Source organism: Eupeodes corollae, chromosome 1 (genome assembly GCF_945859685.1).
Source record: "Eupeodes corollae chromosome 1, idEupCoro1.1, whole genome shotgun sequence".
Lineage (NCBI taxonomy): Eukaryota > Metazoa > Arthropoda > Insecta > Diptera > Syrphidae > Eupeodes > Eupeodes corollae.
In genome coordinates this window covers 220,238,767-220,264,913 of record NC_079147.1, presented here as the reverse complement: position 1 = coordinate 220,264,913, position 26,147 = coordinate 220,238,767, and the positions used below count along the sequence as shown (strand labels likewise).

General features: G+C 34.8%; 2 protein-coding genes across 7 annotated transcripts; one reads left to right on the top strand and one right to left on the bottom strand.

The window, feature by feature from the left end:
- Positions 1–1,103: 1,103 nt before the first annotated feature.
- LOC129954046 (60S ribosomal protein L17) lies at positions 1,104–11,338 on the bottom strand. Its single transcript, XM_056067686.1, has 3 exons — positions 11,280–11,338; positions 10,976–11,072; positions 1,104–1,704 (listed from the first exon to the last, which is right to left on the bottom strand). The coding sequence occupies exons 2-3, from the start codon at positions 11,054–11,056 to the stop codon at positions 1,225–1,227; spliced, it is 561 nt and encodes a 186-aa protein (XP_055923661.1). The 5' UTR covers positions 11,057–11,072; positions 11,280–11,338; the 3' UTR covers positions 1,104–1,224.
- A 127-nt stretch (positions 11,339–11,465) lies between these two features.
- On the top strand, positions 11,466–25,840 carry LOC129954044 (uncharacterized). 6 transcript variants are annotated; one of them, XM_056067679.1, is made up of 3 exons: positions 11,466–11,831; positions 24,182–24,602; positions 24,654–25,840. In XM_056067679.1, the coding sequence occupies exons 1-3, from the start codon at positions 11,800–11,802 to the stop codon at positions 25,140–25,142; spliced, it is 942 nt and encodes a 313-aa protein (XP_055923654.1). In that variant the 5' UTR covers positions 11,466–11,799; the 3' UTR covers positions 25,143–25,840. The 6 variants fall into 6 exon arrangements, with proteins under 6 accessions (XP_055923654.1, XP_055923657.1, XP_055923655.1 ...); XM_056067682.1 differs by lacking the exon at positions 11,466–11,831 and adding an exon at positions 12,703–12,845; XM_056067680.1 differs by lacking the exon at positions 11,466–11,831 and adding an exon at positions 20,575–21,421.
- Positions 25,841–26,147: the final 307 nt, after the last annotated feature.

Genomic DNA, 26,147 nt, shown 5'->3' with positions numbered 1-26,147 from the left:
TCATATGATCTTTTTTCTCTAATCTAAGCACAATGCTTCTACACTGACTACACTTAAACTAAATTATACAATTCGCCAGTGACGACTTTGACGAGTGTATACGTGCTTGGACAATAACAATAACAAATATATAAAACAAAAATAAGGTGACAACAAAGAAGAAAACTTAACTTACAATCATACACACAAAACCAATTCAGTGCCTGCCTGAGCCTTAAGATAAATATTAGATTTGAGGTGACGCGTTGTATACACTTCAACGACATGCTATTCTCGGGATCTCTAATTTTTCTGAAGAGAGAATTTATCAATGTACTGTACAGTACATAAGCCAAGAGTAAATTGTTTCCACTTGGTGTTGGCTGACACCCATAAAACCACAACCACTCACTTGCCGCTCGGCTCGGCTCCGCTTTGATTTTGAGTTTTTGATGCAATGCATTAAAGTAAATAGGTTTCTAGGTAAAATATTGTTTGATACAACTTCTTTTAATATATGGGCATTTTTTCTAGATCACAGTTGTTGAGCTTAGTTTGGTTTCCTAGTCGCTAGTCCAATGATCGCATACAAGATCAATGAACTTTGAAATCATCCATAAATGGATGTTGCAAGCGAAAACTTGAAATTATAGAAATCATGATTGAACAGATGATAGATTCTAACACACAAGAATGCAGTAACAGATCATTTCTAAATAAGGCTTATGCAGCATTCCTTCTTTGAAAAGTCTGTCCATTGAAGAGGAGAAAATATTCCAAGGAAAACGAAATTCTTCTATAACTTTATGATACTGTATGCCCCAAACCTTATGAATTTAAAACCATGGCCTGATGCTGTCGGCCTGCCTTATGCCACCTAAAATCAAAATAAATATTTCTAACGATCCTCTGATCTCTACAAATCCTCCAAGAGTACTTCATAATCTATTATACACAAACTTGTAGCTCCATTAAATATTTATCACCAAAGACATAAGAATAATGGCGAGTTGTAAGTTAATTGCTCCAGATTCTCCAAATATACGCTCTTATTGTCTTATCTCACCCAGTCCACTTCTCATTCTCATTCTCTACGCTCCAAAAAAAAACAGAAACCACAACCCTTAAAGAAATAAAACAATTTTTTTTTAATTTTTTTCTAAAAAAAAGTCCAAAGAACTGTAAAAGCTTTATTGAACTCTCCAGCAAAATAAACACTATCAATTAATGCAAACCAATTTGCATCTATTCGCTCCTCATCATCTTCTCCTTTTGCCTTTGCATCTTCTTCTTGGAGAGCTTCTTCTTTGCTGGCTCGTCCTCGGGTGCCTTTGCGACGACCTCTTCCTTCTCGGTGAGGATCACTTCAACGTGGCAGGGTGATGACATATAAGGGTTGATACGACCGTGAGCACGGTATGTACGACGGCGCAGACATTGAGCGCGGTTCACTTGGATGTGATCAACGACCAAACGATCAACGTCGAGTCCTTTGTAGTCAGCGTTGGCTTCAGCATTGCGCAACAACTGCAAAAGGAATTCAGCAGATTTCTTGGGCCAACGACCTTGGGTGGTCTTCCACTGTTTGGCTTGGGCACAACGGCCAACACCACCGTTGAAACGACGGAATGGAACGCATTCTTTCTTTTCAATGACAGCCTTCAAGAAACGCTGAGCACGACGCAGGGGCATGCGTTTGATGGCTTGAGCGGCCTCGTGAGTGTTCTAAAAATATAAATATACAAACAAAAAAAAACTTAGAATATATTTGTACATATGTTTTTCTACCATTAATTAATATATGTTAGTCCTTTGAAAGGATGTAGCTAAGTTCTAGAAAGTGAACAAATGATATACTTTGTACACTTGCTGATGCTTTGCCAAATTTTTATCTAGCACCATTGCAAAAATGTCATGAACAGGATTACTTGTATTCGAAGACACTGATTTTAGGTGCGTATTTTGACAATAATTGATAAAAGATACAAAAAAAGACCGAAGACATACCACGAGTGTATTTTATAGATAGGTACAATTATTCCTATGTATGGTACTTTAGTTCTTAATTTAAGTAATAATAATAATGAAAAAAAATAATTTGATTTTTTAAAGAAAAGGGTCACAGGAAAAAAAATTATTTTGTAGCTAGAGTTCAAGAAAAACAAATAAAAGGCATACTTCATAGTTTTGCTGATGCTCCGCAATTTTATTTAATCTAGCACAATTGCAAAAATGTCATGAATAGGATAACAAGTATTCGAAGACACTGATTTTATATGCGTACCTTTAAAATTATATTTAGAAGATAAAACGAAGCCCTACTAATTGAATATTAAATCACATACGATGACGGAATTTTGTAGCTAGAGTTCTAGAAAAACAAATAAAAGGTATACTTTATAGTTTTGCTGATGCTCCGCAGTTATCTTTGATCTTGCACCATTGCAAAAATGTCATGAACAGAAATATTTATTCAAGACACTGATTTTAGGTGCTAGGAACTATTTTTTGAAATTGAATATTCCTAAGCGAGATATATTGGAATCTTTCTTAAATCTTATTTGTAAAGAGACATTTTTGAGAAATTATTGAAAAATACTTAGGTTAAAATTGTAGCTAAAGTTCTAGAAAGCAAACAAAATATGTTATTTGTAAACTTGCTGATGCTTCGCCATATTATATTTTAATCTAGCACAATTGCAAAAATGTCATGACCTGGAAGTTTGGGTCAAGACACTGATTAGAAGTGCCAACAATTATTAACGATGTTTTAAGACATATTCTCCTGAGCATTAATGGTAACTCACTGTTCGATTGAATACCCCTATTACCATTGGCGAGTGGAATGAATAAACGTGTGTGTGAGAAATGTGTATTACAGATGGCGAATTGAGAACCCTTGATTCGACTTAAATGTCATACATTTTTCGAAGATTGATCTCACTCTATTGTCGTTATCGAATGTTCGTTGCTTTGAACGTCATTCGTGTTATTATTTGCCGAACGTTAGTATTGTGTGAGAAAAGGTAAAAGCTTATGTAAAAGAAATGTCGGAAAATAAAACAATGTAAGTTTATATGTATATTTCATTTCTTTTATAAAAACACATGAATCAATACATTTTTATTCAGCTGCAAGAGAACTAATAAAACTCAGTACAAAAAGTTAGTTAAACTGAGTGAATCGAACCCGTGTTGGGTGTTGGAGTTTGGTTCTTCAAAAAAAAAAAAGTAATATTGGGACCAATATGCTACAACCCTCAACTCACTTGGGCCACCTACTCGCGATGAAAAAAAAAGACGAAATAAAAATATAAATACTACCAAGGATTATTGAACGTTCTCCTCTTTGGTACTACGTTTCAAGAACTGACTTAAGATTACTGGAGTTCCATACAAAGGAATCATGGGTTGATCGAGGATATCTTGAGTCAACATAACGAATACACGTTTTATAGTCACACGCCTTAAAAACTTGCACTTAAAACATATTAAGCAAACAAATAGCTGGAAGCTCTGCTATTCACCTCAATGCTTCGTCGCAGTGGACTAACAACAACATTGGCCACTCCGTAATTCTAAGGTACTTAGAATCAATTCCAAAGCACACAGACTACACCATCCCCCAACTACAATTCGACAGAAACTTCCAGATTTGTATACCTACCAGATCTTTTTGGGAGGATAGGACATTCTTGGAGGATGAGTCAATCCATTTTTACACAGATGGGTCAAAAACAAAAGAAGGGGTTGGTGGAGGTATGTACTCTGAACGACTGAAATTGCGTCTCTCATTCCGCCTTCCCAATCATTGTAGCGTGTTCCAGGCGGAACTTTTGGCGATAAAAGAAGTCTTGTCTTGGCTCAAAGAAAACGTGATATCAACATCTGATATCCGTATTTTCTCTGATAGCCAGGCGCTATCAAATATCTGGACTCTGTCTCTACAAACTCTATTACAGTCCATAACTGTCGATAATGGAGATGGCGCAACAGTTTAATATTCACCTTTGCAGGGTGCCGGGCCATAGAGACATTCCAGGTAACTGTAAGGCAGATGAACTCGCCAGGAACGGTACAGCACAGCCCATCCTACCACGTTTGGCAAGTACTGGCATACCAATCGCTACTTGTAAACTGCTGCTAATGCAAGACGCTGTGAGGAGGGCAGGCACCAGGTGGAACAACATCACCACGTGTCAAGTCACAAAAAACATCTGGCCAACACTGGATTTAAAACGTTCAAGGAGCTTGCTCTCTCTAAGCAGATCGCATATAAGCTCGATAATAGGTGTCATAACCACTGTCTAATAGGAAAGCACGCCACGAGACTAGGCGTGTTCTCAAATGACTTTTTCAAAAGCTGTATGGACGAGGATCGAAATCATATCGGTATAATCAGCCTCTCACGTTTCGTAAGGGACTCAAGCTGGTTCCATTGAGCTTAGGATGAAACCTCAAGATTCATGTAGTATCACAATGGGCCATTAAACTGGCCTAAGTGTATCTGTTTCCATCTTGGCCAGCTACTATAACCTAATATCCTTTTCTGCTAACGTACTAATGACGTAACTTAATCGGATCAAGGATTCCTATATGGGTTCCGTCAACACATCCTATTACTGCTGGTAACTTGTGTCTCATCGGATGACATGTTGAGACTGATCCAGGTGGGACATAATTTGTCTTCAATTGCACACACAACTTGTTTTAATACTAAGGAAACCGAGGATTGTGACAGGCCTAAGTCAAAATCTTTTCCTACGCTGCTCTGATAATTCTCACTAGCAAAAAGTCTAAAGGCAAAAGGAAATTTTAGTATAGGAGGGATTAAGGAGGTGCTTGCATTTTTAAATTGGCCTTCAAACTTGTTTAATACGAACACAAACGCTTCCTTATTCCGTCGAAAATATGATCTGAAGCTTTAGGAATTAATTAGAATTTAAAGAACTTTCAGTAGGTCTACTTAGAGATAATTAATGAACAAGTTTTTTTGAAATTTCATGAGTTGACGTTTAATTATGCGTTTTTTTTGTATGGTAGCACTGAATTTTGAACTCGAATTGTAAAGTTCGCCAACCGTGATATGTCGAATGTGTTGGTTCGCTTATAAAAATATCTCACTTCGAACGTTCGATTCGACAACCATTATAGGGGTATAAAAGTAATTGTATTTCATACACACAGAAAAGATAACATTTTCTGAAGCGCATTTTAAAATGCATAAGAACAATTCAGATTTTAAAGAAAGTTATTTAAATAAAATTTAAAAATGTAGCTAAAGTTCTAGAAAGCAAACAAAATATGTTATTTGTAAACTTGCTGATGCTTCGCCAATTTATATTTTAATCTAGCACAATTGCAAAAATGTCATGATTAAGAATTTAATTCAAGACACTGATTTTATGTGCAAATGGTAAACTAAGACCTAGTGTGTTGAAGCTGTCAATCCTATTTGGAAGTACATACTAGCCGGAATGGAGTTGATCTAAAATATCGTGTGCCGGAACCAAAATACTTATTTGGGAAGCTTTCTTTAGAGCATGAGTTACTCTTACTTGAATTGAATCGATGTACACGATGCACTTTTGAGGCTGGGAATTGATTCTGAAATCCTATGGCGAAAAATAAGCATAGCTCGGAATCTCAGTGTCAAGCTATTTTGGTGTTGCGTGAGCAGGGTGAGTCAATTCGGAGTGTTGCCAGAATACTCAAATGCTCCTCTACGATGGTTTTTCAAGCGTTAAAACCAAGAAAAACTGTTGCAACTCGAGGTTGTCCATCAAATTTGTCAGAAAAACACAAAAGGGCATTGGTAAGAAATGCTAAGGAAAATTCATTTATGTCGCCTCGTGACCTAACGTGTGAGACTCGTATGAGTCCGGAGAGTTTTGCTTAAGTTACCAGCTCGATCACCAAGGTTCCCTTATTAAAACCAGGTCATATAGAAGCCAAAATGTTTCACATGCCCTTTCATCTATTGAAAGAGATACAACAATGGCGAAATGTTTTGTGGAGTTACGAAACATAAATCAACCTATTTGGAATGGATGGAAAACATTTTGTTCGTCGCCCAAAAAGTGAAGCGTACAATACACGATACACCAAGCCGACTGTGAAACATGGAGGGGGAAGTCTGATGATATGGGGTTGTTTTTCTTGGTGGGGAGTAGGCTCAGTTTTCCTCATTGATAGAAAAATGACTACGGAAACTTATTGTGTTTCTTTTTGAGCTCTGATTGTTCAGAGCTTCAAATTCGTGTTTCTTTTTTAGTTCTGAACATGTTTAGAGCCCGCTCTGTGAGCTTAGAATAAAATAACAGAGTAAAATGGTGAACACAAAAAAGTTGATATTTGAAAGCTGGGAAATTAAAAAAATTGCGGAAGAGGCTGGTAGCTCTAGTGTAGAAGGAAACATAATTTAGAAAAAACTAATTGCATATAGCATTTTTATGAATTACATTTATTTCAGACGTCAAATAGACCAAAGCTATGACTGTCTTATTTAATAAATTTGATTAAAGAAAATTTTGAACGACTTCAAAGAAACGACATTTGAAATCATGACAGTTTAATGCTCAAGTTGTTTCATAATTAAATCAGACAGCTCTGAATATACTCTGCTCAGAAATTTACTCTACTCTCTTCGCTCAGTGCTCAGCTCTGAACTAAAAAATAAAAACGCCAAATGCTACCATGGGCAGAAGAAAATATGCCCTTAAAGTGGCCATTCCAGCAGGATAACGACCCCAAGCAAGCAGGATAACGACCCCAAGCACTCAGCAAAAGTAACAAAAAGATGGTTTGAAGAAAATGGAATTGATGTATTGCCCTGGCCTTCAGAGTCTCCGGATTTAAATCCCATTGAAAACTTGTGGAACTACCTCAAAATTGAAGTAAGCAAGCGGCATCCATCAAACAAATCGGATTTGTGGAAGTTTGTTTAGGAAGTTTGGTATTCAATCCCACCTGAAATATACCAAAGATTGGTATGTTCTATGAGTCGTCGAATAAACTCTGCTAAGTAAAATCCGTGTTAAATACTTTCAATGTAATTTTTTACTGCCATTTTATAACACTCCAATTTTTAACAACATGAGGAAATGCGGGTCTCTACTCTAACTAATTCTTTAAAATCTCACATAAACTTTATCAGTGAAAGTATCGTATAATTTGAAAACAATGAAAAATTATATTGGTTCAAGAGAGCTAACAGAAAACGTGATATCAACTTTTGATATCTGCATCTTTTTTGACAGTCAGGCTGCTATTAAATATCTTGATACTGTCTCAACCAAATCTCAAACGGCCCTCGATTGTCGTTCGTCTCATATCGAGGTGGCGCAGCAATTTAACATTCACCTTTGTTGGGTGTTGATGAACTCGTTAAAAATTGAACCGTCATACCTATTTCACCTGAAAGGGAGAAGATAGGTATACCGATAGCTACATGTAAACTTCTGCTAAAAGAAACAGCTATTGCGATAAAAAAAAACTATAGGTGGCACAATTTAACAAACTGTGCAGCCACAAAACCCGTTTGTCCTTCACTGGACCTAAAGCGCTCTAAAGACTTGTTATCTCAAAGCAGACTGTATAATAGTTCCCTAATGGGTGTCCTTACGGGACACTGTCTTATAGGAAGACACGCAATACAACTTGGTGTAGCCTCAAATGACTTCTGCAGCAGCTGTATGGACGAGGAAGAAGAGAAAACAATACCTCACCTCGCTCTTTCACTAAGACGCAAACTTCAACTCTCTTGATAATCCCAGTGAACTGTCTAAAAAGGATATCAAATAGCTTATTCGCTTTATAAAAAGCTCAAAATGCGTCGACTAGTAAGTAATTCTCTAGATTCATGTGGTATCACAATGGGCCTTTTCTTTTGGCCTAAGTGCGTGGATTCTGAATCCGCAGCCACTTTAACCTAACCTAACCTATATTGGTTCAAAAGTTTTTTTTTTTTTAACAGGAGTCCGAATGATAAAAAGGATTCCAAGTCAAGGTTTCAATAGGGATGACGAATTTTCTTTTTCCTCAAACAAGTTTAAAGCGGTTGCTGCTAACATAAGCAATCTAGAGGTGGGTGTCCATTTGAGAGTAAACGTGTAGCAAGGCGCCCCCAAACTGCTCTCGAGAGCGATCTCGCAAGTGAACATAGTCTGGAAAGTTGCTCGCGAAGAGTTGACTAATTACTCTCGACATTCAATCTTTTTGAAAGTCACTCGCAAGTGGACACATGTGCTTACCACTATCCGAGATAAGCTCGCCTAATACCAACACAGTTCGTATTTTGCGAGTAGCTGTCGAGAGTCAACTTATTAAAAAATACGAGTCAGTTGAATTATTGTGGAGAAATGGTACATACTGGGATCCGAAAAAGGTACTGAAGGCTGCCGTATGAATCACCTGCACAGATCATACTATTAACTTTTAGTTTTTCCTTCGAAAATGATTTGAGATTCATATGCTTACCGGACGCTAAAAATCAAGTGTTACCAGTATATGCTCGCGTACTGGTATGGCTTCCCTCAATTGGGTATCTTCTAAAAAATGATGGGTCAAACGTTTTGTATCAAAAATCCAATTTCACTAACTGACAAACGGCAAAAATTTCGAAGCTGTTGAGAATCTCTCTTGAAAGAGCAGAACCCGCACCGAATAACCTAACATTTTCTTTAACCTTTTTTTTAAGTACAGTACCGATAATTAAGGCAGCTGCAACTCTTCGCTCGTAAGAATATATGGCCAACTGATAATATATATGCTAGCAGAAGAAATATATCAAGTGGACAAGATTATGAGAGTACCCTCAGCAAGAAAACTCAATTTTCTAGCAGTGAGCTAAAATTTTTGGACAGTCTCCTGAGAGTTGCTCTCGAGAGTTAACTAGCAGAAGTACTCTCAAATGGATACGCACCATGGTAAGATCTTATCACTACTCAACTTAAGGAAGATATACCTTTGATAGCATTCAAAAAACTCCAATTTATAATAAATGCATGCCTTAAGATATGTACAGCGTCATCGGAAAATAACAAGTTATTGCTTTACCAAAACAAGGTAAGCCACAAACAGAAGTGACATCCTACAGACCAATATCGCTTATACGAATGATGACAAAAGTTTTCCAAAAACTTCTATGCAAAGGGTTGCTTGAACTACAGAAGAATGTACTGACCTGTGTATCTAAAACAAACTAATGTAATAAAACCCTTTTTTGGCATTGAAAACAAGTGCGGTACCTTTAAAAAGTTCCGAAACAAAGTCCTTCGTGGAATAATAAATGGCTCTTGATATATATGAAATAACAACATGGCCTTTTTAACCATTTTTTTTAACCATTTAAAAGGTTACAGAAGTATCACATAATCACCGACTGCGAATTCATACCAACTTCTTAATGGAGATTGTCTTCTTAAATGTAAGAGACTATGTTCGGAGACTAAGAAAACTATGGGAAAGTATAACATCTATAAACTTCACCTGATTTTTAAATTATGAAAGATAAATCATTTGTCGTTTTTTAATAGATTGGTTCTGATGATAAACTCTTTGTTTTAGTCCCAAACTACTCGGCACGGATTTTACAGTCTTTTGAAGATTTTCACCAGACCAAAAAAAAAGTGAAGGCTGCTTTGAACTTGACTGCGAGCAATGGTATTGGTGTGTCTTTAGTAACAGAAATAAAACGTAACCGACAAATCAAACGCTTTCTAGTTCATCCATTCAAAGAATATTTAAACGATACTTTGCTCAGTCTTAAATACTTTTCAAACTTAGGAGCCAATTAACTGTTGAAAAAATGATACGGGAAAAGGCAACTTCAAGATCATTTCTCACAAAACGATTGTTACTTATATTTGTAAGTTGGTATTTATTGCAAGTTTTTCATTTTTGATCTATGGTTTAAATTGTTTCAAAATGGCAGTAAAAAAAGAAAACTACTAACTAAGGTACAGAAGTCTCTACATTAAGAAAATTTAACACAATACTAGACAATAGATTCAAGGGCAATAGTGCCTTCAACAAGCGTTTTGTTTTTTGTACGCACTTTTTTTAAACGAGAGAAAAACTAACATAGTAAGACACCAACTGTATGTCCTAATAAGAAATGTGTACAAAAATCTGTATAGAATAAACAAGAAAAATAAAAACATGATGGCTCACAGAATCTTAGATCTTTTAATTTGCTTAACAGCAGCTGTATGGCTACTAGATTAACAACTGCAATATGTACCGAGCTACGAATAAGTATCAAAACTAGATTCTTCAACGAAATTTCACTTTTATATTCGTGTTCTTCCATACTTTTTTAACTTAAGTAACACTGTTTGGTTATTAACTAGCCAAACCAATTGTAAAAACAACTTATCAAATCATTCACTGTCTATAGACTCTTAAGCGGCAACTGACCACTCCACAAGGTCACAAATTATTGTTCCTATGAGCTTACAACTCCACGCACGTGGTAGAAGCTAGAGATTTATTGGGTCGTTTGAATTTGGAGGGTTGTTTCTTTCGTGTGGGACTCACTTTTTAGACAACTAAGCAATTTCTTTGATCTTTCAAGGATACCGAGATATATCGAGATTTTTAGAGTAGCACATTTTTTCTACTGCATAAATTAAAAACACAGCAGTTGCAGTTCGAAAATACTGATACTGATTCTTCACTGTGTTCATTTGAAGTTCTCAGAAGATACCGAATGCAACTTTATTTGTGCGAAAAGACCCAAGGTCGAATGCAACTAATCATTAGCGACACTCGTTTAAAATCACTGACTGACAATGACTACACTATCCAGGGAACTCAAAAGGTATTGTTTAATCCATAAAACACGTCTCACTCGTAGCTTCCAACTTCCAAACACATCAGATGCAGAGACGTCAACACTCCTAGCAATATCCCATAGCTGACATCAGACCACTGACGCTGGCGCTTCTTTAACCCGCCAACGATAATTCCATCCACATTAAAAATAAAAGTCTTACCTTGAAATGAACTCGTAGATTTGGTCCACGCGATTTGCAAGACTTGGTTGCATTCTCTGGCTCACGAGAGTAACGTCCCATCTTGTGTGTTTAATTTCTGTAGAAAAAAAAAAAACAAGAATTCCACATTACCAAACTTTTATCACACAATATTTCAGAGTCGTGTATATTAAAACTTGCGAAATATCAAATCCATAAGCTTTGCTAAACATTTTTACACAACATTCTTGTGTTTATTTAAAGGATTTCATTGATTTTCACATCGATGCGATTAAATTAAATTTTACAAGCGATTTTTTCGTACCTTCTTCTTTGTGAATTAAACCGGAAAAGAACTTTTTTGACAGCTACCACTGTCGATAAGGAAGTTTGTGTACATCTTTCATTCTCCAAACAAAAAATGGCCGTCGTTGGAAGTTTATTTTCTCCCCATCAAACACAGCGCCATCTCTAGATTGATAAGGACAAATTGGAAAGTCATACCTCACACATTTTCCAATTAGCTTTAGCTGTCACACGTCAAAAACAGACAACCAGCTGTCAAAATGCAAACAAGGGATGAATATTCTCAATTCTCAAAATTGATCCGAGTTTTCTTCTCGTCTCATCGGAAAAGCCAAAGGCCCAAAGCATATCTTAAGCTAAAGCAAAAGCCAGTCATAGAGATTTGTTCGGTGGTCGGTCGTGTGGTCTCTCCCTTGTCTCAGTCTCAGTACTAAGCGCAATTTTCCTTGCAATGGTTTTCTGTGATTAAAACAAAATAGAAAAAAGTCAAGAAAATTCATCTTTATTTTTTGTGGTTCGGTATTTGTGTTGGTTCTTTAATGTCGAAAGTGTTTAAATATCGTTGCAACAGGTAAACAAAAGATACGATTTTTCGGTTCTATTAATAGCAAATAAACAAAATTGTGAAAATGGGTCTTTTTCAAATAAGAAAAATAAAATTTCACTCACTCAAGTTTGTAAGATTTTCCTTCAGTGATTTTTAAATGGATTGGTGGCTACTTGTCTCGCTTTTGTAGCACAAAAGTGTTGGGCTCTTTCTATTCCAAGGCGAAAAGTTTTTTCTATTTTGTGTGTGGTTTGTTGTTGTTTTATGTGCTATGTGCTATGTGTTATTGCTACCGACACCACCCTCGTCCGAGCTATCCCCCTTGAAGGAATAGATTGTCAACTTCGTAAAACTTCGACGTTCAACCCCAGCCCTATTTTGAGTCGTACACTAATCCTAGTGTAGTTCTTACTAGCTCGACGAAACGAATAGAAGACGATATCGATTAGTTTTGGAATTGTTACTCTGGGCTTTGCTTATTTACCAAGCGGGAGACCGAAGAAGAGATAATGCGACTTAGGAAGAGGGACGCCGCCGGGGCATGACAAACGGTTGAAGAAGAGGAAGAGTAGCGCTCGGCGTATTATACACCCGGTCATTAAACGAGGAGGAGCATTACAAACGGTTCTATAAATAGTCTGAGATTAATGTTGATGTCGATGTCGAATGTGGTGCTCTGTCTACATTCTATACTCGTACTTCGAAGCTTTGCCTGTGGTATATACTTCAGTTTCAGTTTGAATTTGTCGTTCTGTGTGGTATAGGCTTATAAGCATGGATAAGAGAAGATGTTCTTCATGTTTGCATCTTGAATCTAATGGAGGTCTTGTACCTCTGTAGGTACCTATATATATAATTTTTGTTTTTCATTTCTCTTGAATGGTAAGGCTTAACAATCTGGGATCTGCATCTGGTTTTCGTAATCTACCCTTCGGGTTCTGATTCTATTCTGATTCATTTTCGTCGCTTGTACCTAATGACATCTGGAAAAAGGAGTGGTTTAGTATAAAAAGAAGGATTAAAGAAATTCAGGGGTGGGTAAGTGTTACGAGATAAAGGTTGTTAAAAATGGTTATATAGGTACATTATGTGTACATATCTATCTATTAGACTTTTAAATTCCAGGCTCATAGAGATGATCCTTTGACACGTTGAATAAGAAAGGATGAAGTCAGTATACTTTTAAAGAACAGTCTCATTTCTATTTGTAGAAATCCTAGTTACAATCAAGTACAGTTTTTCTTTTATGAAAATCTGCATATAAACAAATGATTCAATTTTTAATTTTAAGACATAAGGAAACTACGCGACAGGATGTGTAAAGCTTGCATTAGCGAGTAATGTAAAAGCTTAGAGTGATATAGATTTGAGCAATGCTGGAAGTAAAACTTAAATTTTCTAACAATTTAAAAAAGCTTAATAACTTTTGACACATCGCGGATCTTACTAATTTTTCAAACATACAGTAGTTTAAAAGAATTTAGCACACTTGTTAAAGAAAATAAAAACCATTTAATTTTCAATTTGTTTTCTTATTATGAAATTAGTTATATTTTGTTTACATTACATATAGGTATATAGCACTATGTTTGGCTTAACTTTCCATATTTTATAGATATGTGCAAATAAATAATAACTAGGTATAGCAATTTTAGAGCAAGGAAACATTTATTTCTATTTTTAATTAATTTTCAAAGTTCACATTTGTACAAACAAAACACGCAAAAATGGTTGAGTTTGACATTTCTTCCCTGTTTTTTGTTCAGTGCTGCCATACTTGCTTTTTTATTTTGGGGATTTATTTGATTTTAGTGCTCAATTGCAAAAAGTACTTTGCATATACCCAACCACCCCAAATCCTATAGTGATCCCAAGCAGGGGGGTTGCAGCTAGCTGTTAGTACGCCGCGCCGTGCTATCAATTAAAAAAAAAACTTGTTTTAGGCTCAAAAAATGCAGTACAAAAAAAGTAGGGTTAAGCCCGAAAAAGAAAATATTTTTTTCTATGACTTAAAGCTGTTTCCTCTTCCTAATATTTAAAATATGTTCTATTTAGACCCTTACCTAACTGACCAAACAAAAATTAGAAGGAAATTCGTGCTGCGGTAATGGAAAGTCGACCCCTATGTTTTCATAGTACTTCATCAAATATGTTTAACATCTGTAAGAAGAAAAAAGTATGGAATATAGAAACATCAATTTTCGCCTGGGCACGAATTTAGCACATTCAACAGTTTCTTGATAAAATTTTACTTACCGCTATCAATTCTAAGATTTCTTTAGTATTTGGTAGGGAACCCTTTATTTTGCAGTACAGAAGCAATTCTTCTTGGCAAACCTTCAACCAAAGCCTCACATCGTAACTTTGGAATTGCATACCCAGCATTTTGAATCTCCTGCCATAATTGTGTTAAATTGTTTTTTTTTTGCATAATGTGATATTCAACATCATTTCAAAAATTCTCGATAGAGTTAAGATCTCGTAATTGTGCTGGCCACCTCAAAACGTCGACTTTGAAGTGTGTTTAGGGTCGTTGTCGTGCATGAAACACCATAATAACGGCAAATTCTCTTCTGCGTAGGGTATCATATGATCCAACATTATATCTCTGCACACGTTCTGGTCCATTTTGGTGTCAATTTTTACGATGGAGCTAACGCAGTGCCATGAAAAAGCAACCCAGACCTTAACGTTGCTCCACCGTGTTTCACCGTCTTAATGGTGTACCTTGGAACATACTCCCTGTTTTTTGAATGCCATACATATTTTTCGGCATATACTCGTAAACTGTAGGTCCCTTCCATCTCTGACAACATTACTCCTGCGCACAGCAATGTTTGAGAGTTGTAAGTCACCAGGCCCTGGTTCTTCATGGACTGTTGCGCCACCTTATTTATTTATTTTTTTCCATCAGATCCGAACCGGTAGAATTTGGATTCATCGCTCCAGAACACGTTTTTACAAAAACTAATTGGTTTGTCTAGGTGAGCTTTGGCAAGCTGTAACCTAGATTTCAGATTTTTTGTTTGATTTAAGCGGTTTTCTCTGAGCAACGCACCCACGTAGATTGTTTTCATTTACTCCATAGATCGTTGAAAGTTCGCTTCAAATGTCAAATAGATTATTGTCATATCAGTAGGGGTAAAAAACTTCTTGCATCTTCGGAGAAAATCTAAACACTTAGCAGGATTTTTGGCGATGTCAAATATGTGATCGCTCCACAACAAGTGGTTTGTAATGCACATACCTAGGACTGAAAGCTGTTCAATCTCCTTGATGCAAGTACCACTCATGGATAGTGGCATTGGGGGAAGGTTACGCTTCTGTGACAGTTGAGTTTTCGAAGCATAAAATTCTACACGGTTTTTGATTCCCCATTACTGTCAAGATGAGAATTTAATGAGCTTATCATACGCTGCCGTTCGTTGGAAGTCCACATCCGAAAAAAACAAGGATGAGAATCTAAAAACGCATATGAGAAGCTAAGAGTATTGTCATCAGCGAAACAATTAAGTGGGTTAGAAGTTTCAGACAAAAGATCATTAATAAAAACAATTTAAAGTGTCGGAGACAAAACGGAGCCCTGGGGTACACCAGCGTTTATTTTATGGATATCGGATTTGAACCCGCCCAAGACTATTTCAATTGATCTATTAAATGCCTTTGAAATATCAAGTGCAATAATCTTACTTTCTCCAAAACGATGTAAAGACTTGTTTAACTGTTCGGTGATGTAAACCTTGAGATCACCAGTATATCCCTTGCAACGAAAGCCATACTGCCGGTCATTAAGAAGCTTCCGTTCTTCAAGATATTTCTAAAGCTTAAAATTTATCAGCGTTTCCATGACCTTGGAAGAAGCGACGTAATTGCTTAATTTGTAAGACTAAGACCTAAATCTGAGTTTTAGTATTTTGTACAATGTATGCAAAAGGTTAGAATTTTGTATGGCACTAGTGTAATATTTGTTTTTGTATACCTATACGTACATAATATCAAAAAAGTCCAGTATTTATATGATAAAATCTTGAAATTCAAATCCGAATACCATTTTTAGTCAATTTTGTTTTAGAATATAGTTGCTTTGTCGAAAGTGGGGAAATGAAAAAACTTCAATTGTACAATCAACAAAACTAAATGTTTTATTTATCTTTAAAATAAACAAAGATGTATTTTCCAAACGGAGCGTTGAGAGGAAAAAGAGGTTAAGACACAATTGTAAAGTTATAAGAAACGGGGCTTCAAATTTATTGACGATAACTTTGGTTTAGAACTAAAACTTTTTCATAATATTAATAAATAAAGCACAAAACACCTTTTTTACCAAAACTAATTGGTTTGTCGGGAAAATTTAAAATTGATTTTTTATAAAGAGAACTGCATTTGGTCCTTTGAAATTTTAATGTTTTCAGTCTTAAGTTGCTTGTTGTTTTTTCTCAAAGAAAAAAATCTTTCGTTTTGTAGGGAATAGTTTTTTTTTTCTACATTGAAGCATTCTTTATAAGAATATGACCCATATGTCTATATTCCTATCATTTTAATGTTACCAAGAAAACTTATTTTTTCATTTAAAATGTTTTGACTTGTTTAACCTATATTTTTGAGAAGTAAATAAAGTTCATGGTTCCGTAATACCTTTTCTATGCTTCCAAAATCGCGATCGCTACGTAGATATGTGTTACCGACGAAATACTCACGTAAAAGACGATGGTGTTGATGTGTTGTTTGCAGTTAAGAGTAATTTTAAGAGTAGGCAAATATCCCTCACAAACTCTTCAGGTTTGATAGAACAATCATTTGTTCATGTGAGCTTCACTCACAACTTTAGTGAACTAAGTATTTATTATTTTGTTTCTTATATTCCTCCAAAATCAAACATAGATAGTAACTCTTACATAGTAGTCTTAGGTGATTTTAATTTGAGTACTGCTAATTGGATTTTCTCTGGGGATGATAAAGCTCTTATTCCATATAATATTGTAGACGAAATCGAAACCTTTGTATTAGATTCTATGTCAGCCTTAAATTGTACACAAATGAATGATATTGCAAACTCTATTGGTAGAATTTTAGATCTTATTTTTGTGCAAGAAGACCTTGAAATGTGCTTATTTGAATAGGACTTTCCTCTACTGCATAATAGTATACATCATAAAGTATTATCAGCATAAATCATTTTTTAAATAATGTAGATTGGAGTTCGATCTTGTGTTTCCAGGACGTTGAACAAAATTATAAGACTTTGCTAAACATAACTAACCAAGCTTTTTCTTCCTTCATCCCTATTAAACGAATGAAGAAAAATAATAAGCCTGTTTGGTTCGCGAAAAGTTTAACAAGACTTAAAATGCAATGAGTAAAATTGCAAGGTATGAGTAAGGTCAATTCAGGTTTCCGAGATGAATTTTGTGGCTTACGTCAGGAATATGATTTTTTGAAAAATGTGTGTATTAACAGTATGTTTGGTATTTAGAATCAAACATTACAACAAATTCTAAGTGCTTTTGGCAGTATTTAAATTCTAAGAGGAAATCCATTGGTATTCCTAGTTATATTTATAACTTATAAAGGCATTGGTAGTAGTGACCTGAATAATATATGTAATTTTTTTGCTTAATTTTTTCAGTCGAATACCTGCTATAACTGATTTCGGTATCATATCTCTATCAGAAGAAAAAATTCTGTCGGCGTTTGGCAAATTGAATAATAGTCTTAGTCTCCGACCCGATAATATTCCTGAAATCTTCATTAAAAATTGTAATTGATTCTTGGAAACATTCTTTCATCACACGAATCTTTAAATCTGGCTCGAAGCAATCAATCGAAAACTATACACCGAGTGCAAAGCTCCAACAGATTCCCAAAGTTTTTGAATCCTTGGTTAAAACCAAAACGTTAAAACTAAAATTGTAAAAGCACATGTGCCACCCTATCAACATGATTTAGTCAGTGGAAAATCCACAGCAGCAAATCTCACATTATTTACGAGCTATTGTATCAATGCAATTGAGAAACGAAACCAAGTAGATGTTATATACACTGACTTCTCAAAAGCATTCGATAGAGTTAATCATAAAATTCTTTTGTTAAAGCTTAGATATTTGGGTTTTCACTCTCAGGTGTTAAATTAAATTAAATCAGTTAGAGTTGGTCGAATTAAATCGGAATTAATTTTTAATTACGCAGGAGTACCCAAGGTAGTTACCTGGGCCCCTCTTGTTTTTACTTTTTGTTGACGGTTTACCTAATGTTGTTTTAGAATCAAGTTGCCTGTCTCTTGCTGATGATTTTAAGATATATCTTAAGATTGTATGCAACTTCAAAAAGACAAAATAGTGTATATTTAATAACCTTGACTTGAATATCAAAAAATGTTGTATAATGACATTTTCAAGATGTAATGTAATCTTTAAACTACTCCATATCTAAGAACGTACTTCAAATATTTTCCAATCACAAAGATTTAGGTGTTATTTTTGATTCCAAGCTTGATTTCAGAATGCATGTTGACTACATTGTATCTAGAGGCAATTCTATGCTTGGATTTTTGTTTAGAAATTCTAATGAGTTTAAGTGTCCTTATACTGTTAAATAACATTTTGTCAGCTTTATTTTGTCCAATTTTGGAATACTGCTGTGTAGTTTGGTCTCCTTACCACAAAAATGCTTCTATTAGAATTAAAAGAATTCAAAAAATATTCGCTTCGTAAACTTGACTTTGGACTTTGCCCTTACCAACATATAAAGATCGGTGCGCGTTAATTGATATAAAAACTGTAGAAACTAGGGGAATTTATTTCTTGATTGCACTTGCTAAAGATGTAATAACAGGGCTCATCGATTATGCTCCTTTAGTTGAAATGTTTATAAAACATACACCAGCGCGTTGTCTTAGACGAAGGGCTAATCAATTTTTCTTCATCACACATCATTCGACGAATTACGATTAAATGAGCCGGTTACTAAAGCGCGTTAATTTTTTCACAAAAATGCCGATGTAATTGAACTTGACTGTTCTAGAGAATTGTTCAAATAAAGAATAATGAATACCATTGTTTATGTACCTAATTGATTAAGTTAAATTATAATATAGGTATCTAATTCTGTTATTTATTATTAGCACGAAATTTTGTTTTTAAATTTTAGCTTTGTCTAAGAAAATAGCATGTACTTATAGACCAAATAAATAAATTAATGCTTCCTCTATCTGCTATGTTTTCGGTCCATGTCATCATATAAGATATTTCAACATCCGAAGACATGCATTTCCAAATTATAAAACCACATTTGATGTTGTTTGTTGGGTCAAGAGCACAGTTTGTTGCAAACTAAAATAAGATCGATACTTTTCGCAGATAGTCTTGTAGCTTATTTGATGTTTTGTTGAGTTTTTACTAGAGGCACAGATGCTACATGTATTATTTCTAGGTAGGCGGAGTATTACAAATGTTCCTACGTTGTGTTCATACGAGCAGAAAAACGAACAAATAATTGAAGAACTAGGTCTAGGTATATATGGATATCCAGTTAACTCCCAAAAGTTACTTCAACGTTGTAAATATGCATTCATATGTCATTCTCTTTACTTTAATCTTATAAGTTGCAAGTAGATTGTAAGCATGCTGTGTAAAATAAATAAATAAATAGGGTCCCTAGAAAACCAGGACCTAGTGTACTAAAACTCTCAACCATTCCTGTGCGCAAGTAATTGCTGGTAAGAAAGTTGCTTAGCTTAACCCTTTTATAAGTAAATCGAAAAATAAAGGTCAGAGAAAACCCAAAATCTAAGTTTGCAATGAGCATAATATTTTTTCGAAGGAAATATAAAAATCCAAAAATATCACTGAAGACCAAAATATCTTTCTTAATTAAAAATTTATTAAGAATGTTGTACCTAATAAGATTTCGTTGGTTTTTTTGAGTATTTTAACACTTTTTTGTTGTTCTTTTATTTAGATCACATGTTGTATTACAAATCTAACCAGAAACATTATCATCTGCATCAAAATATTCATACGATTTATGTTGCGAGAATTTTGGGACATCAACTGATTCGATGATAAATACAAGTTCGTTGTTTGCCCTCAGATATGAAAATTTGAGAATATTATTGTATGGTTCGAAATAGTATTACGTTGAAATAAGTTAAAAAAATCACTCCAAATGGTGCGACTAACACAAAAAACAAAACCTTGCTACAATTAAAAAAGGTCTTCTAAATGTCCTGAACCCACTAAAGTAAATTTTAATCAAAGAAATAAATTCACTCACCTGCTTTTTCCAAGTCTTAATACAAAGATGCATTTTGAATAAATAAATATTATCATCGAAAGGTAAGAAATCAGTCTTAAATTAAAAACAAATAAATAAATGACAATCAATCAGAAACCGTTGAGACTAAATAATGCTTAGTAATAAATATTTTAATATTTGTTCTCTTTCAAAACGATAAATTGCATCTTTTTTTTGGGGTTTACAAATTGTTCAAAAAACGTACCCGAACTGAAAAATCCAAATAAGGCAAAAAGATAGTGGATGGACAGTCATTCTTAAAAGATTCCATAGATCTTGATTTCCTTACTACACACGCACGTTTAACATTTACTAAATGTATACATATTGTTTTTTTTTTTTTAAGTTTTTGAAAACTCAATTGTCACCCAGTGATGATGTAAAATCGTTATTGATTTTGATCTATAGCGTATTTAATAAGAATGACGTCCTTTAAATATTGTTTCGTCATTCTTATTTTTAAAAACATCAAAAAATGTTTATTTAAGTTCATATTTGTTCTAAAGAAATTCTTTCTACATTTCAAGACTGCCTTCGAAAAGCCGAAAATAAAACACAAAAGTAAAAAACCTTTACGGAAAACTCAGCCATGAATTTTCTATGATGCTGATGATATACTCTACTCATACCAGCTTCCTTTCCCCGTTTGTTCGTGTGTTTCCTTGCTCTGAATGCATGCATCTACAACAGAAGACGACTATTAACAAGCTGTACTCGATTTTTCTATGATGTGTTTTAAGAAAGCACAGCCAGCATCCGATCCGATCCGTTCCGAACACTCGAAAGTCGAACGTCGAAAGCCATCCACCGCCGCGAATCTATTTTCTAAGTTTATTTATACCCGAAATTTATGAAATGTTTAGATTTGAATCCGATTGTGGTGTTTGCAGAGATGTATCTTAAAACTAAGCGGATCCGCGGGCGGGCAGGGAGTTCGGTTTGAGGATTTGTTTTCTGGCACAATGATGTTGAATTCTGTTGCTGATACTGATGCGAGTGAATGAGAAGACGATGAATGCGATGACGACGACGAGGAGGAAAACGAAGAAGTTGGTTTCTGTGTTTACGACGGCAATGTGATTTAATTTTAGTTTTCGAAGTGAGATGAGGAAACGCCAAGCAAAACACGAGCAACCGAAAGCCAGCCAACCATCCACGCTTGTTGGCTAGTTCTACTCTCATCAGTTGCTCGACGCTGTATCTCCGAATTGATCTCGTTTCTCGTGTATTTATTCCGTTCTTTTTACTACTGTACCCAGAGAGCTCAGTATTTGGATATAAAATAATATCGTTTCAATATTGTTTCGCAGTTAAATATAAACGTGAGTTTTATTTAATTTATGTTCAAGGATCAAAAACATCTTATTTTTTGGTGTCCACGGAAACAACACAAAATACCTTGTTTCTTTTTTTTTAGTTATTTTTGATGTAGCCCAAAAAGTTATGATAATGATTAACTACATTTCAGTTGTTCCTAGAATTTGTTTTCGAATAGAAGAATATTCAATATTGTGGTTATTTTTAGAATGAAAAAATCATTTCGATTGCTCACCAATGAATGAATACCTACGCCTCGGGCTGCAACACCAACTTAATTATTGAAAATTTTACTTTTTTTCGTTTTGGTGTTGTTTTTTTTTTCATTTCAAAAATTTAAATCAAGTTCTATATATTTTTTAAAGGGCTTACAAAACTCTCCAGATTTATCAGATTATTGAGTAAAAGAAGATTGAAGTTATCAGTGAATGTAGTGATCTCATCCACTTGACGATGTTTACCTTTTGTAAGATTAAAAATTGAAATTGAGTCATGTAACTAAGTAATCTATTCTGAAACAGCTATGCACTGCAGTGCATTTCTTTACAAAGCATTGAGAAATTATTTGATTGTCACTGCGGGTGGATTTGAAAACCAAATTCATTCACAGAATGGACTTAATTTAACGAAGGTAACATTTTTCACTATCCACTGTGTTTAAAAATAGTACCTGTGGTTTGATGGTTAGTGTGTAGGACTATCATGCCAGAGGTCTTAGATCAATCCCTACCTTTGTTATCTAAAGATTATCACGGGTAATTCTTGTTATTAAAAGTGTTTCCTCAAATTAGCCGTTCGGATTCGTCATACAAATTGTGGATACCCTCCATCCCTGACAATAATCGCACACAAGAATGGTTGAGAAATGTAAGTCCCTAGAACCGGGTTCTTTACTTCTATAAAAAATAGCATGAAAATTTGTTTAACTATTTCAAAATCCAAAAGAAAATATAAAAGTAAGCATTTAGCGTTTATAAAGCAACACTGCTATTATTAACTAATTGAGATTTATTTTAAAAGCACTTTTTTTTAAAAGAAAAATTCATATGTTTAAAGAACATTAATTTTTCAAAATTTAAGTCAAAATAAAGAAAAACTCTTAAAGCTTCGCAAAGTTTCCAAGCATCTGGCAAAGGCAACCGAATCTCTTTGAAACTTGTGTCCCCATATTGATAAATTCGATGGAACATCAAGCAGGTTCTAGGAAACGTTACTAAAGGAACATTTTACGGGAATGGCACTTTCTTTACAAAGTTTAGTATAGATAAAATTTATCTCACCGAACCCTGAAAGCAATATGTACATCATTTTGGAGAAAGTTGGGGATTATTATATTTGATATTTCAAAGGCATTTAATAGAGTTTGGCATGAAGCTATCTTATCGAAAATGCTTGCATTTAATATTAATGGATCTCTTCTTTGTTAAAAATTTCGGATTTTCGTCACTCTTTCGCTTACTTCCCGAAAGCTTAAAACTCTTTGCTTAAGTTTCTCTCTGACAGCAAAACCACATCCACATAAACGCTTCCTCCCATCTAGTAGACACTTTCCATATAGTAGAAATCACAGCCTTCAATCTTCCTACTATTTTGCACCACCCCATCACTTTACTATTGATCCCAATTTCAGACTAATTGTCAAGTACAGAGATTCTAACACCGAATGCCCTTCTTTGTCATATCATTGCTCTCAAAGAGTAGATCCGTCCGACCAAGTTGTATTTTTGAATTTTCTAAGAACTTACAAAGCCTACACTTGCATTATTTTTACTTAAAACTCACTTCAATACAATCATTTGACAAAATAGATAGCAGAATATAAAAAGTTTGCACTATCGTTTAATTACGCAACATTCCACTCGGATAAGTTATAAAATCTCTTACCTGAAAACAACTACCTACATTTATCAATCGTTCTGCACATTTTTATCTTAAATAAGCTTGCAGCTTTGCTTTTAGTTCTTTCATTCCATAATGCTTCTCAGGTCATTCAAATAACATGTCTTAAACCTTTATTTAACTGAAAACAATCGTTAACTAACAATCGTTGGTATCTATGTATATCGAGTCATTGTGATATGATAAGCCTACAAAAAACAGCTGTGTTTTGGAATATATAAGTAAAATGAAAACCACACCTTAATTCTGAGCAGAAATTAATTACAGAACACTTAGATTCACGCACCAAACCAGAACAACAACAAAAAAATAAAAACTTAATCATAGCTTTATCGTAATCTCCACTGTAGGCTTTCCTATAGATTCATCACTTTTGTTTATGAGTCTCAAAAGCTATTTGTGATAACAGAAATAACCTTATCAGCGGCGGTGAATGGATTTCAATTAATGATTTCCCTGTGTAGTAGATTGTTTGCTTAGCCACATTCACATAACGGGGTAGTGTGCCTCAAACTCGACTTAAGCTTTCGACTACGTCGCTGTCGCGACGAACCTTGCATTGGTGGACTTACATTTTGTGTGTGTGCTCTTGTAATCTTTAATTAAAGATAAGATATTCGATCACAGGTACAGATGTAGCCAGGTAAGGTAAGGCAAACGCGCGCTTAGGTACAGTGTATGCTTATCTAGTACTTACGTTTATTTCAATACAACTTATTATTGGTATTGGCGTCACTTTTTGTTGCCTTATCAGCTCTTGAGACACAGAAAATAACTCAGTTTTAGTTCAGGTTTTAAAGCGCTTCGAAGACAACGACTTGAATTTTGTAGTTTTATTTTTACTCTTTCTTTTCTGTGTATTGTAGCTTCAAAACGGCGGCGCATATAAAGCGAATCAACATGGAGAAAACTCCACGCTACACTCAACGTGAACGAAACATGGTGCTTGGTTTTGCGGCTCAGTATAAGGACGTTATTGAAAATAAACGAACTGATGCTGAGTCGAATCGCAAAAAGGACGAAGTGTGGCGAGTGATAGCAAAAGAGTTCAACTGCAGAGTCTACCACCAACGATCGGCCAAACAGTTACGACAGTTATACAAAAATATGAAACTTCTGCTCAAGAAAGATCTCTGCAATGACAGCAAAAACGCAAAGTCATTCATGGACATTTTAGAAGCACTATCGCAACAGGATTCCATTAACCAGTACCTCTCGTCGACGGGATCGCCGAGCGGTTACAATGGTCGACAGCCCGCAAAAATGGAACTAGATGTTGACAATAAGGTAAACGTCAAAGCTTTTCAGTTTTTATCCTCATTGATTTTTTATTTACAGATGATGTCGGGGACATTCGACAGTGATGTGATTGTCATAAAAGCTGAAGATATCAGTGACAACGATCAATCGTCTTCAGTGCACAATGGAGACATGGAAGATGATGACGACGACGATTGCCTTAGCACCAAAGACATACCGGAAGTGTGTCTTGAGGAGGAGGATGAGGAGCTCTTTAGTCGACCGCCTGCACAGTCCACGCCCGATCTAGCGATGCGAAACAATATTCGACAAACCATAAACAACAACTATTCCCGTGGCAATACAAACGAACCTTCAAGCCCGACGAATCGCACGCCCAGTGGTTCTGCATCAAACAAAAATGAGTTCCTCCTCAACCTCGCCATCGAAGAGCGAAAGCGTAAGATCGACCTGTTAAATGCACAAATCGAGTACTGGAAAACGCTAACCAGAAAGCTGGAAATAACCGGCCACAGCAGTTGTCCCTGCCATATACCAAAGATGAATGGTCATCATGGCCAAAGCTAGTCAAACTCACACTCACATCAATCGGCTATTTTATCAAAGAGAACACTCACATCACAAAATGTGTGTTTTAGATTAGTTTTTGTTCGTTCTATTCGTAGGCACCGTGTCAATGATAAGTCGACTTCCTTAATATATATTTTGTTTTTAATTTGTAGAGATGTACAAATGTTGTTCCTAATCTAGTCTAGTATTTTTTTAGACCCAGAAATGATACCAAAAAGAAACCAAACGGTGGTTAATTTTTAGCCTATTTTTGCCATAATAACTAAAATTAATTAATTAGATATAAGTCTTAACAAAAAGTCAGCTATTACAGAGTCGTATTTTTTTTTAAAGGGCAGCACGGTGCAACTTTGTATTGTTTTTTAGTTTAGTTTTTTTTTCTGTTTTTTAATTTGTTCTTATTCGTATTGTCACATTTTATAAGTATTTATTATTATATACATACACATACAGATCTATGTTAATTTAAATTTTTGTCATATTTAATTTTAAAGATGAATAAGTAAACCTAATAGAGTAATAATGAAAAGTATAATTGTATAAAGTAAAAAAGAAAGAAAATGCATTCACAATGCATTTATCAAAAATTTACCAAAAAAAAAAAGAAAAAAACCAAAAGTAATATATAATGTATGGATTTTCCTAGTCAGTAAATTATTTTTTAGAGTAAAAATAAAGGTGAATAATAAAAAAGAGACGGTTCTTTATTGTATAGACTTTTTATTTTAGAAACTTAATTTAATTTCAGAAAGTATCGGGTTAGAGATCGAGAAAGAAATAGAGAAAATTCATTTTGGTGGAAATCGAAGAGCGGTTTATGGGCATGAAACTAGTCAGTGATTTTCGCCGTTTTGTGAATTTATTGTCACATTGCGTTCAACGTAACGTCATAGAAAAAATAGTGTTACAGATGTAATTGTTTCCAATTTTATCAAAAACTAAAATACAATTTTAGAATTGGATTTTTCATGCTTAATAAACAAGGTTATATTATGTACATAT